The sequence below is a fragment of the Miniopterus schreibersii genome (assembly GCF_964146895.1).
Source record: "Miniopterus schreibersii genome assembly, chromosome: 5".
NCBI classification, from domain to species: Eukaryota; Metazoa; Chordata; class Mammalia; order Chiroptera; family Miniopteridae; genus Miniopterus; species Miniopterus schreibersii.
In genome coordinates this window covers 79902955-79917450 of record NC_138106.1, presented here as the reverse complement: position 1 = coordinate 79917450, position 14496 = coordinate 79902955, and the positions used below count along the sequence as shown (strand labels likewise).

The 14496-nt window shown below is 34.9% G+C and overlaps 1 protein-coding gene across 1 annotated transcript in view; it reads left to right on the top strand.

Annotated features, from left to right (window-relative positions):
* The window catches only part of LIPI (lipase I), a gene marked incomplete at its 3' end in the record, with an annotated part of 38402 nt that extends 24288 nt beyond the window's left edge, over positions 1–14114 (top strand). Inside the window, exons 8-10 of the mRNA XM_081137999.1 lie at positions 795–906; positions 4809–4985; positions 14027–14114. Coding sequence (XP_080994125.1) covers positions 795–906; positions 4809–4985; positions 14027–14114 — 377 coding nt within the window. The remainder of the gene's footprint in view (positions 1–794; positions 907–4808; positions 4986–14026) is intronic.
* Between the last annotated feature and the right edge of the window lie 382 nt (positions 14115–14496).

Genomic DNA, 14496 nt, shown 5'->3' with positions numbered 1-14496 from the left:
TGAGGTCGAATCATAAATCCATTACTTTATTTGAGATAGTACTAAGCATCAGGCAAAAGACAAAAAGTTATTCTTGGCTATTTAGTAGCAACATTTAACAACTAGCATGAACAATTTTAGTAAGTTGTATTTCTCACAAGAAAATTTTATGCATTATATGTTCTGTTTATATATTATCTTTAGGACATGGTGTCAGTACTTGGGAAAGCTTACAGAGTCAGAACTTTCTGTGTAGTCCAATCAATATAGACTATAGGGGTAAGTTCAGCATCCTTACCTCTGAAAGGTATACTATGTCAATTTTTAATAGGAGCATTTTGAATAAGAACTACTATGAGCTCAATCTATTTAGGATTATTTAATTTCATAGTTATTCCTAAACAACCAGTGAAATTTGGAAATATATTTGTCAAGCAAGTTTAGCCAGGACTATTAATCAGATAATTAGGGAACTTTATATTAACTTTAGATGTGCTATTTTAAAAAATAATTTAATTGACCTAAATTCTGAAGTTGTTTGGTTTGCAGAACAGTTAGTATTCACTATTTGTTCACCTCTTTACCAAACCCATGACTATCTGGCAGGCTTTGTCATTCCTCATTTTCAAGACTAGTTAAAAATTGACAAGAACTGAAATACATTACCCACATACCAAAGAAGTGCCTCTTAACATTATTTGCATATGTAATATGCGCTAAGTTTACATACAGATATAAATACATTCATATCTACATATGTACCAAAACAATTTATTTTAAAAATGTGAATTGCATTCTATATTTTTGTTTTGTAGTGTATTACTTTGTTCTCAGTATAATTGTTTTGGATGGTGCTATGAAGGATGGCTATGTTACATTTAATTTAAAGAACCAGCTTGGAAAGATTGAAGAACCAAGGCTCTATAAGTAAGTATAATTCAGTATTATTTTTCTTCATAAATTAAATGCTTGTTTTCTTGAGCATCCACTTTGTAAGACAATCCAAATAGTGTGGATTTTCTATCCAGGGTGCTTTCAAAGGCCTGGAGATAGGAATATACCTGATTTCCACAGTGGCACACAGACTGCAGCCCTGGAACAGTTGTTTCAAACTTGTTCAGAAGGCAAAGGAACTGTGAGTCTTGGTTACCTTTATAAACATCATGTTCTCTGCAGAACACATGAAATATTGGAGTATTTTATTCAAATACTTGAATTAGTGTATTTTTAAAATAAAGGAATATAAAATGGAACACTTACCCATGGTAAATCTGTCCATCTAAGCCTGGATAATGAATTTAGTATGTTTCTATTAATAATTCTTGTTAATAAATTTAGTCATGCTTTGGGATTTAAACTGTTTTAGATGCCAGGGAAGTAAGACTTCTAAATGATCTTTCATTTCTCTTTTGAAAGTTAAAAGAGGAATATTTGCTTGCTGTAAAAAGCATGTCCTATAATACATTAGAAAATGAGAGTCATCTACAATTACGTTACCCAGGGACATTCAGATCAGCCCTTGGTGTATAACCGTTCCCACCCCTTCTCCCTCTCCCCGCCTCCTTCTCCTCCTGAATCTCCTTGCTGGACATTCCCTGTGTACATGCATATTGCTTTTTTATTTATCAAAATTACAAACCTGTTGCAAATGTGTTCTGCATTCTGATTTTTATAGAAACGCAATTGTGTGATCACTTACCTATATATCATTAAAATCACATCCATTAAAATATACCAAATATATGCCAATAAAGGGTTTTAAACAGGCGATATCGGTCATGGATAGTCAGGTTAGAATGATCCCCCAGATGAATGACTAATGGGGAGGTTAGAGTGGAACTAGATCAGAGGGTGACTATTATAATGATTGACATGAAAGATGATGGTGGCATAGACCTAGCAAGTGGAAGTGGGTTTATAGAATTTAGAATAGATCTGTTTTTATGATTAAGCATGTGAAAGTGAAGGAAATAAACTGACCTCTAGTGAATTCAAGTTTTAATCTTTATTTATTTATTTATTTATTTATTTATTATTATTTTTAATTTTCACCTTAGGATATTTTTTTCCATTGCTTTTCAGAGACAGTGGAAGGGGGAGAGAAAGAGAGAGAGAGGGAGAGGGAGAGAGAGAGAGAGAAATAGATGTGAGAGAAACTCATCGATTGGTTGCCTCCCCCACACACCCCCACTCAGGCTGGGGATCGAGCCTGCAACCGAGCCTGCAGCGTGTCCTTGGCCAGAATAGAACCCCAGACCCTTCAGTCCACAGATTGATGCTCTAAACCACTGAGCAAAACCAGCTAGGGCTCTTTATGACTATTTCAATTATGGTGCCACTCACTGAGCTAGGAGACCCATGGAGAGGAGCCAATTTAATCATTCAATAAAAATTCTTGAGGACTTATGTAGTCCAGGAATTGCACAAAAAATTGGGGATAAAATTTTGGACAAGTTATATTTTTGTCTTTATATAACTTTTCTAGTGGAGCAGATACACTTTATCGATATATAATACAAATAAAATGATGTCAGCCATTTTTCTATTCGAACAATTTTTAATGACTATCCACATGGAACTAGGCACTGTGCTAAGTGGTGAGGCTGCTGTGATGCGAAAAACAGACCTGGTCCTTTCCTCCTTAAGCTTACAGCCTAATGAAGGGTGTACATGTAATTAAATAATTATAAAAATATGTAAATAAAATCTGTCCATGAAAAATGTCTTGAGGCACATTACAGTGTGTAAGGAAACATAAAATTGGGGCCACTGAAAGGCTCTTTAAGGATGTTCTGTACTTCTTGGCTGAGGCCTGCATGGTGAGCTGGAGTCGGTCTGCTTTGCTGTTTTCCAGGCAGAGAAAGGGATCCTGAGCAGGAGGGAGCATAGGCCATTTCAGGGAGCGCATTATGTCTGTAAATAGGGGCAGGGGGAGAGCTAGAGAACACCTAGATTTTGTGGGAACTAGGTTTGTAGGACATGCTTCTGGATTTGTATTTTATTCACTGGGAAAATCAAGACCGCCAACCTGTTTTAACTGAGGCAATCAGGTTGGGCGGGATTGGATTTTCATTTTGGAAAAACAATTGACCACAGTGGAGTGGAAGCAAGAAAGACAAGGTGCTGTTGCAAGAATATGGGCAAGAGGCAGCCCTGAGATAGTGTTTGCAGGGGAGGCGGAGAAATGAGAATGAATTCAAAGCAGACTCAGGATATTTCACAGGTACAGTGAGGGGGAATTGATGCTACACTGAATGCGGGGTTGAAAGGGATTATAATATCAAGGGTGAATCCTAGTTGTCTGGTTTGGGCAACAAGCGGTGGTGCAAATTAAAATGGTAAGGAAATTTGTAAATTTTAGGATTTCTTTTTATGAGAGGTAGGTGTTGGGGAAAGTGTCATTTAGATTTAACCTACTGAGCTTCAGGCATCCCTGAGGTATCCAAGTAGATATCCAGGGCCAATAACTGTGGGTATATGTGTCTGGATCCAGCAGGCAGGACTCAGCTGGGGGCGGAGATTTGGTGCCACAAGCAAAGATATTTGAAACCACTGGAGTGGATGTGCATTTGTGGAGGAAGACAACACATTCCCATCTGGATATGCTGACTTTGAAGTATCTCTGAGAAATCGAGATAAACTTTTGGATAAAATTTAGAGACATAACCAATGACATATCCTGTGAGAGAGGAGGTAGTAACTCAGCTAGGTGGGCACAGAAATGAACTTTGAGAGCAGTGATAATGAACATTTTGGGGAAAACGTGGACTTTTCATCTCTCTGACTAGTTGTGTAGGTTGTGGAGATTGAAAAGGAGAGGAGGCAGGGATAAATATAAGTTGGCACCAGTGCCGGGTGCCCACTGGTCTCACTTTGGCTGTTCTATGTGTGATTGTCACTTTTGCGTAAGCAAAACATTGCCTCAAAGGAGGAAATTATCTCATCAGATTTTTTAAAAATTCTCTCTTTCCTTCCTCCCCTCCCCTCCCCTCCCCCCTCCCCTCTTTCTCCTCTCATTTTCCCTCTCTCCCTCCTTCCCCCTCTCCCCTTCCTCCTCCCCCCTTCCTTCTCCTCATTTCCCTTGGAGTTGCCTTTGGGGTCAGCAGACCCTGTTGGCATGATGCCAGGGCCGCCTGTTTCTGGCACATGGGGATGAAGAGTTGAGTAGAGGGGTACAGAGCACTGGCATGGCTGTGTTTGCATTCCAGCTTTGCATTCACTTGCTTGGGAAAGGCACTCATACACTCTGTTTTCTTACCTGTATGTAAAATAGTAATACTAATATTACTAATAAAAGAAGTGGTGGAGATCATTAAATGATATCAAGTGTGAAAAGCTTTATTACAGTTCTGAGTACATTGTAAATGCTCAGGAAATTGTACTTATTGACTATTAAATTTATTTTTCTTTTGAACCTCAGGCTTTTATAATTATTTCTTTAATTCACAAATACTTGATAAAGTGGCACAGAACAATAAAGAATTATTAAGAAACTGTGATAGTTGTTCAGGTGTCTAAAAAAAAGAAGCATAAAATGACTTCTCTAATTTTAGACAAATGAACAACTAAACACCTAGTCAGAAAGATAAAATGTCCATGTTTTCCCCAAAAAGTATTTCCAAAATATTGTGTATGGGGATGCAAATATTATTTTTTTGTTTTAAATTGCTGTTTAAATTATTTTAATAAGTACTTTAAGCAAACATTTATTGTTTGGCTTTTTCCTATAAGACTGGTCTCTATCTTGCATTGTTAATATTATATTGATTTTAGAGTTAAATTATATTTCAAATTACTGTTATGCTAAGTATGACAAATTTTCCATTTAGGAAGAATAAAGTGTTTGGTAACCTTCAAGAAGTCAAGATTCTTGCTGAGTTTTTAAATGACGTTGTTAATATTTCACACATTGGTTTGACGTACCATCGGCGCTCTAACCGGCAGTGTTCCACATGCGAATACAGCATCCAGAGTCTCACGTTAAAATCACTTACATATCCAGAAAGGTAAGAAAATCAAATTTAAATTTAAATACATCATCTTTTAAACTTGAACGTATTGGCCTGCTAAAAAATGGTTTAAGAATTCATGTACTCAAATATCTGTTTATTGTGTATTTCAAATGATATTTTATTGGAATATCTAAAAGGTATAAAATGCATTTTGTTTTTTGGTTTGGCTGAGATTCATTTGGAATCATGTTACCCAAGCAAGGAAATACACACACAATTACTTTCTAAAACACAACAAAAATGAAAAAAGGAAGAGAAATGTCTGCTGTAGAAGTTTATCAATAATTTCTTATATATATATATTTACAGAGTGGTTTCGAGTCTTTTTATACAATCCTTTAGATGAGGTCCAATGGCTGAAAACTCTATAATGAGACATATGCTTACAGAAGATATATATAAATCATTACAATTTTCAATGATCTTTTCTTTCACCTAATTTACTACTCTTTTGTGAAGAGAAATGTTCATTTTTATCTGCTGCATCTAAGATTCTCCAGATTACTGGAGATTCAACCCCAAGAATATACTGACAGGAGTGAGACTCTGGCATATGTACAATAACAGCTTGAGGAGGATCTGACTCTGTGCTTTAATTTCATAGTCACCTGTCTTGGTTTGTCAGTAACATCACAAAAATCCCCATTCCAAAAACTGTGACACCATCATTATTGTGTAGGTGCCATTTTTAAAAAACAATAGATTCTGCCAGTATTTTTCTAAGCCCATTTAATATGCTGTTTTTGGTTTCACGTCCTCCCAGCCAAAGAGGTTTTCCCACTACCCTTGTCCACATGGTGTGGATGTACATGCTCACCACGGCAGAATCCATATTTCCACAAAAACACCCATGTGAAAGCACTAAGAACCGCCAAGAGGTCTTTAATGGGCTGAGCATCTCCCAGCTTTGAATATGTGAGGTGCTTTGTTGGTGGGAATCAACCGAGCGCCAACAGCGTGGGTTGTGGATTGCTAGAAATCTCTTGTCTTCAGTCAATTGTAGCACTTCATCTTTATTTCTCTTTATGTTTCTGTATTAACATATTTGATTTCCTAATTGCCTTTCTATGAATGTTGAAATTAGTAAATAAGAATTTTTGAAGAATAAAAATAATAAATAAGAAATTCATTTAGTTGACATATCGATAGAGTTGGGAAAATTCTTTGAAGTGAAAGTTATTTTGTAACTTTTGGTATAAGAATATTTAGTAATTCAAAAGTCATTAAGTCAGATGGAAAAAATTTTACATTCCCTGTAGCTTACATCCCCTGTTTCTGGCATTTAGATGTAAAGGATTCATACTACCCAGGAATAAAGCCTTTTTCCTGTATATCATTAATGGAAAGAGAAACGAAAGAGATACCTCCATAGTGTAGAAGAAGTATGTAATGTAGAAGTATAAAGTATATAATAGGATAATTTTACTGTCCTTTTCCTTTGAGTGAAATACTTACAAAAATATGAGAATATATGGATATTCTTAGTTAAGAATATTAGCAACATCATTCCCTGACAAAGTATATTGCTGGGGGGTGTGTGTTATGGGGTTATGTTTGAAAGACTAAAGGTTTGAATGGCATTGGTCCACTTAACACATGGATAATTTTTTAAAAATAAATATATTGGAAAAGTTTTTGAAAATTTGTGACAATGTGAAAAAACTGCAGATGAATCATATATCCTAAAAATAAAATTAAAAAATTAAAATTTAGGTATGTCATGCATGCATAAAATATACATAAGTATTTTCCCCCTTATGATTTTCCTAATATTTTCTTTTTTCTAGCTTACTTTATTGCAAGAATACAGTACATAATACATATATCATACATAATATGTGTTAATTGACTGCTTATGTTATCAGTAGTTAAGTTTTGGGAGAGTCAAAAGTTAAACACAGATCTTTGACTGCTCAGGGGATCTGCACTCCTGGAACCCCTGCATTGTTCAAGGAACAACTTTATTATTATTTTTTAATATCTGTTACTGATTTCAGAGAGAGGAAGGGAGAGGGAGAGAGAGAGATAGAAACGTCAGTGATGAGAGAGTCATTGATGGGCTGCCTCCTGCACGCCCCTGACTGGGGATGGAGCCCGCAACCTGGACATGTGCCCTGACCGGGAATCATACCGCGATCTCTTGGATCAAAGGTCAACGCTCAACTGCTGAGCCACACCCAGCTGGGCAGAACAACTCTATTTTTATGGTCCTCACTAGCTAGATTTTAAAGAAGCCAGGGTTGTTGCATGATTATATTTCCCTGTTCTCCCCCATCAATACCTCTGTGAGCATAAGAAAGGTGACTAGGCCCAATATATGGTGATGGAAGATGGTTTGACTTGGGTTGTGGGCACACAGTTCAATATACAGATCTTGTATCATACAAATGTACACATGAAGCCTATATGATCCTATCACCCATTGTCATCCCAATACATTTAATAATTTTTAAAAAGCCATAAATAAAAGGAGGTGAGTATGAACAGTGAAGTTAGAGGCTGTAGCTTACATCCCCTGTTTCTGGCATTTAGATGTAAAGGATTCATACTACCCAGGAACAAAGTCTTCTTCCTGTGTATCATTCATGGAAAGAAAAACAAAAGAGATACCTCCACAGTGTAGAAGAAGTATATAATGTAAATTGTGGCCAGACACCAGGAATTTAGCTAGAACCTTTGTACATAAACAGCACAGGAGATTAAAGTGAGAAAGATAAATTTAGCTTTGTACATGTGAACAGTAAAAGGAACCAAGGATAATCCATCCTGTGCCTGTGGACGAATGCCAGGACTGGATAGTTTTCTCATTACTTAAATCTTTGTGGAATCATGCAGCTTAGTCCCTGAAATAGCTTCAAGGGTCACTATTCACAGATAACCATATGATCATAATGTGCTTGAAGCTTTGCAACATCATAAATCTGGCTATAAGCAATTTCCCCTTTGTAACCATAAGTCAATGGCTGCCATCTTCTGTGGGATATTCAGCTGAGTTATTGTTGGATACCTCATTTCCCCCAGTGTTTGCTCGACATAAGCACTGGCTATGCATAGACAACGATCTGCACTTTGAAGTTTCCTTGTTTTATATTCACACATTGTATGTGGGAAACGTATTTATACGTTTTATGTTGACTGGTAGTAGAGCGCGCAATAAAAACTACCCGCAAACAATGTGTTCATAGGAGAAATATCAAGGAGAAGGGGCATTTTCAAATCTTCCACCTCACCTTATGATGTTCACTCCTTGATGCAGAACGTTGGTGAGCCTCCAGACAGCCATTGCCTTCTCTGAGCATTTCTCTTCTTTAAATGACTTATTATCAGGGAAAGGAAATGCAGACAGATGTGACCACTGTTATATTTGACTCATTGCCTTCTCAATCATGTTTTACATAAAGAAACGTTATATACAACTCACTTAGTAGGGTGAAATAGGGATAAGCTAAGAGCAAAACGTAAGCATGCACGTAATTTTAATTTTTATGTGAAATCTAAATAGTGGATAGACTATGAAAATTTACTAAATTTACAAAATGTAGATACAATTGTTTTCTACCCAAGAGGAAAAAAACCTAAAATACCTTGTGGGTGTTTAACAAAACTCTTATCATTCCCTGCTGGCTGGAGATGCTAACAGATGCTTGGATGAAATGTATGCTTTAAGTTTAATTACCTACATAATTGTCATAACCATTTAGTTGCTTTTTCTGTTTAGATCTGTCCAAACAGATAAAGTGCAATTAATGAGAATCAGCACTGCCAAATTGTTGGGAACATGAGTTATAAAAATGTGATGCCTTATGGTACAGATTAAACCGTGTAAGCACTCAGCCAGTAATTCTCTCTGCAACCTACTGTGATAGACGGCAACCGAGTTCTCGGCTAGGTTTTTCCAGCAAGCAGGGCTTTCAAATTTAGGGACTAAGAAGGACATTCACAGTGGAGGTGACCTGGTATAACTTCCTGAGAAAAGTTGGACTAAAGCTACCTTTGGAAACTTAGCAGTAAAAAGTACTCCTTTAGGCATACAGTTCCATGAGTTTTGATAAATTCATAGTCATGAAACCCCCACCACAATCAAGATCCAGAACGCTTCCATCAGTCACAGGAACTGCCCTTCGCTGCTGCTTTATTTTCAGCCTCATTCCCCACTCCTACTCCCTGGCAATCACTGTACCTGGTTTCACCCTTTCTCAAACAGTATATAAGTGGAATCATAGAGTACGTAGCCTTTCAAGTATGGCTTTTTTCACTTAGCTTCATACATTTCAAATGTATCCATGTTGTTTCCTACATCAATGGAATGTTATGGGTGAATAGTATATTCTATGTATGGATACACCAGAGTTCATTTATCCATTCACCAGTTGGAGGACATATGGTTTGTTCACAGTTTTTGATATCTGTCTCTGGATAAAGCCAACATAAATATTTGCATGCAGATTTTCATGTGAACGTAAGTTTTTATTTCTGTTGGATAAATACCTATCAGTGAGATTGCTGGGTCATATTGAAACTGCCATAACTGCCAGGCTGTTTTTTTAAGTGATTGTACATTTTCATTTCCACTGGCATTTATCAGAATTCCACTGTACTCCTGCACCAAAAACTACACTTTCACCAGTTTTATTGTTTGTTTTGTTTTTATTTTTACTATTCTAATAGGTGTATTGAGGTCTCCTTGTGCTTTTAATTTGCATTTCTCTAACAACAAGTTATGGTGATGACCTCTGCCATTTTATTAAGGGTATTTACATCTTGTAATTTAATGTGATTATTAATGTGGTTGCGTTTAAATTTATCATCTTGCTATTTTGTTTTCGATTTTTCTCATCTGTTCTTTTTCTTTGTTTCCATTTTCCTCATCATCTGCCTTCTTTTGTATAAATTGAGAAGCCTTACACTTCCACTTTAGCTCCTTTGTAGGTTTATTATCTATCACTCTTTTTGAAAATTAGTTTAAAGGTTTTTCTTTGGATTTATATTATAATCTTTAATTTACTGCAGCCTACCTTCAGGTGAATTTTACCACTGTGCAACATATAACATAAAAATTCTATAGTAATATAATTCCATTTCTTTTATTCTAACTTTTGTTTTGTTGTTGGCATATATTTTGCTTGTATATATGCTAAAACTTTTATTGAAAAATGTATCATTTTTTAAAGAGTCAAACTATTAAAGAGATTATAAATAATTAGGAAAATTCATATATTTATCCACTTAGTTACCATTTCTGATGCAGTTCTTAAACCTTATGTAGATACATTTTTTTTCATTTGGTATAATTTATCTCTTGAGAAGGAGTTCCTTTAAGATGTTTTTGTTAGTGTGGTTGAGAATTTTGTCAGATTTTTGAACCTGAAAAAGCTTTCTGATGACTTCATTTTAAAAGATAATTTATCTGGTTATAGAATTCTAGTTTGACAGTTTTTGTTGTTGTTGTTGTTTTTTTTACTTTGACTACTTTAAAAATATTACTGTACTGTCTTCTATCATGCATTTATCCTGATGAGAAATCTGTCACTATCCTTTGTTCCTATGATGAAAATATGCCATTTTTCTTTGGGTAGTTTTAAGATTTTCCCATCACTGATATTAAATATTTTTATTGTGATGTGACGTAATTTTATTTATACCACTTGTGTTTGGAGTTTGTTGACCTTCTTGGGCCTGGTGAGCTTATAGATTTCATCAAATTTTATTAAAAAAAGATCTCACTCTTTTTTGAAATATCTTTTTCTGTGTCCCTTCTTTCTCCTCTCCTTTTGGGGACTCCTATTTCAAGTTTCTTAGGCTGCTTGGAATTATCCCACAACTCACTGATGGTTTGTTAATTTTTTAATTTTATTTTCCTCTTTCATTTTATTTTGAATATATTTAGTTTTTATGTCTTTAAGATCATTATTCTTTTCTTCTATAATGCCTAATCAGATATGAATCTCATCCAGGGTACTTTTCATATTAGACATTGTAGTTTTCTTCTCTGGAAGTTTGAGTTGTTTTTTGTTTTTGTTTTTTAAATAACTCTTATGTCTCTCCTAAACTACTTGAATACATGGAATACAATTATAACAATTCTTTTAGTGCCCTTGACTGCCAATTCTTACATCTGTGCTAGCTCTAGATTGGTTTCAATTATTTGACCTTCAAGTGGGTCCATTTCCCTGCTTTTTTGCATGCTTGGTAATTCTTGATTAGATGCCAGGCATTGTGCATTTTATCACATTGGGTGCTTTATAATTTTGTATTTCTATGAATATTCTTTAGGCTATTCTCAAGATGCTCTTAACTTACCTACAAACAAGTTGACTCTTTCAGGTCCCACTTTCAAGATTGATTAGGCAGGCCTGACGCAGTGCTCAGATTTATGTTTCCTATCCCCACTATTGACACACGACCTTTCTATGCATTTCATCAGCGACCTGTGAGTGATCGGTTTTTCCCAACTGGCATGCAGGAGCAGGCACCAGTGTCAGTGCTGGAAACTTTCTCCTAAGTAAAATTTTAAATGAATGTTAGATGCATAGATGTGCTGATATGTTGTACAAAAGCCATAGGGAGAATTTTCAAAGTATATTTCTTGTAAATAATGTATATTTCTTGTAAACTGGTTTAATATATATGGATTAAAACAAAATTAAACTAATTTTGTTTGAATTTAAGAGATATTTATTATCACTGAATTTTTTTCTATTATTTTATTGGTTTGTACTTTATCAATGTAATGTGTTTATTTCTGCTAACTTGTGGTAAACAAAACATTAAAATGCAATATTAATTTCTTTTTGAAATTAAAAGAAGCATAATATTCTTCTTCCCATGGTAGCTCAACATAAACCACAGATTTTCTTATAAATTATAGGTTTTTAAAAATCATTTTTATTGCCTGGGGAGAGAAACTGTTAATAACATAGAATAAATTATGTCAAAATTAGATTCATGACAGTAGGACTAGATTAGCTTTTCACCACATAAAAACAAACAAGCTTAATTTTCCTCATATGTATTGGTAAAATTTAACTTTGTAAGCACTATTAACCTGCCTAAACTGTTTTGTAATTCTTGTAGAGGCTTTGTACAGTGTGAAACACTTAATTAAAAATATGCATTTAGTAAATTACTAATTGAAGATATTTCAATGGTACCAGGGTTGAGAGCTTTTATATTACTGTAGAAAAGAAAAACATACTTACCCTAATATTATGTTATAAATATGTGAATAGCAGAATTACTTAATAGCAGAATTACTAAACTTACTTATCTATTAGAAAGTTTAATGACACACTTGTCCTACTATGGCAAGTTAAAAAACAAGGTGGGGCCCTGGTCAGGTGGCACAGTTGGTTGGTATTTTGTGGTTTGATTTTTGGTCAGGGTACATACCTAGGTTTTGGGTTCAATTCCCAGTTGGGGTCCTTATGGGAGGCAACCGATTGCTGTTTCTTTCACAACGATGTTTCTCTCTCTCTCTCTCTCTCTCTCTCTCTCTCTCTCTCTCTCAAATCAATAGAAAAACATATCTTCAGGTGAGAAATTTAAAGAAAAGAAATGAGTTGGAGGGAGATCCAGAACACTGAAGGCACATTCAGAGAATAAGGAATGTGGCAGGATAAATAATTGATACAAGTAAAGATACATTTGGGTGGGAGAGTGGTAAAGTCATTTCTCTACTTATTTCTTAATAATGGAGAAAGGACAAGTCTGATTTTTCAATTACATTCTGATCTCTGATAATGTAATAAAAAGATATTTTTGCTAACATCTAAAAAATCTTATGAGCCCGGCCGGGCGTGGCTCAGCGGTTGAGCATCGACCTAGGATCCAGGCGATCAGGGTTCGATTCCCGGTCAGGGCACATGCCTGGGCTGTGCGCTGCAGGTGATCAATGACTCTCGCATCATTGATGTTTCTGTCTCTCTCTTCCTCTCCTTTCCTCTCTCTGAAATCAATAAAGATATATTTTAAAAATCAATAAATAAAAAATCTTATGAGGTTAGAGTACTATCATTTTACATTTACTGCTATACTATAAACATTAAAATTCTAACATACCTTTGTTATCTTAAATGCAAAGTACTGTAGTATTTTATATCAACTTTTGTAATTAAATATGAATGTCTATATTTTATCGCTTTCAAATACATTAACAGAAATAGAAAATTGGCTTATTTTAAAATTGAATAATTTAACCTAAAAATTCTGTTGAATCTTTTAAAAACATATTCAGTGATGTCTTAACCAAGCTAGCAGAAGACGGGAGCAATGTCTTCTTCTTGAACTAGAAAAGTGCATATGACAAATAAAGGTGAACTACCAGCACCTGTGATGTTGAACTGCTCCTTTTTCCTTGACTAAGTTACTATTGCTGATACAGAAAATTTCTATTTATTGCTACCATTTCTTTCTTTAGTTCCTTTTCTGAACCTTTACTAATCTTGTCTTATTCTAGTTAATTACCTTTTTGAAATTTTCAAGACATTAATAGGAAGATAACTAGATAAGATGCCTGATTTACCAGTTACTTGACTTTTCAGAAATCTTCAAATACTAACTACACAATATCTCCAAGATATAGAATAATCTACACATTATTATTTCCATTTTAGTAGGTGGCAAAGAGAATTGATTAAATCATTTTGGCAACATTTGCTTATGCAGTTCAGATCAACTCACCCATGTTGACTATCAGAGTCAGAAGAGGAGGCCTAGCCACTGAGTTAAGTTCAGGTTTCAATTATTTCAGTATCTAATAATATCTCCCATATATTGTAAATATTCCAATGAAACAACAAAGAGAGAAGTTGAAACACACAGAGTATTTTTTTTTTTCTTTCACAAACACTGTGTCTACTTCATCCCATTATAGCCCAATAACAGAGTGGAAACCATCATCTAGGTTTGTTCCAACTCCCAGAATTTGGAGAACTAATTAGTTATAGACATAAAATATTCTGACATTAATGAGAAGAAAAGAAACTTTTTTGTTATACTAACAGTTATTTTTTCCTTTCCCCTTTTCTCTCTCACAGACCACCACTCTGCAAGCATGAGATTGTACTTAAAGAAAATGAGGAAATATGTCTCCATGTACATACCTGCTCAGCAGAGGAACTATAACATGCCTTCTTCCATCAACTGTAGCAACTCGTTTGTGAAGTAAAGAAGTTCTAGATGGGAACAGTGTAATCAGTATTTCTTTTAGAATGCATTGTTCAATCTGGGATTCAGAGATTTCTACTTCTTAAATAAATTTTTAAGAATAAAAAATAGAGAAAGTGTAAAATATTCACATGGCAAAGCATTCTGAATACATTCTAAAAGCTGTTTATTTCAGTTACCTCAATCAACTGTTTCCCTTAATTACTTGTTATTAATTGATAATATGTCTTTAGGAAAAAAGGGAAGCTTTTTGCTTCAATACACCATCTAAACAGTCTCTATTTCTCAGACTGCAGTGGTAAAATAATGAATGTTTTTTATCGTAAATTTGTCACTTGGA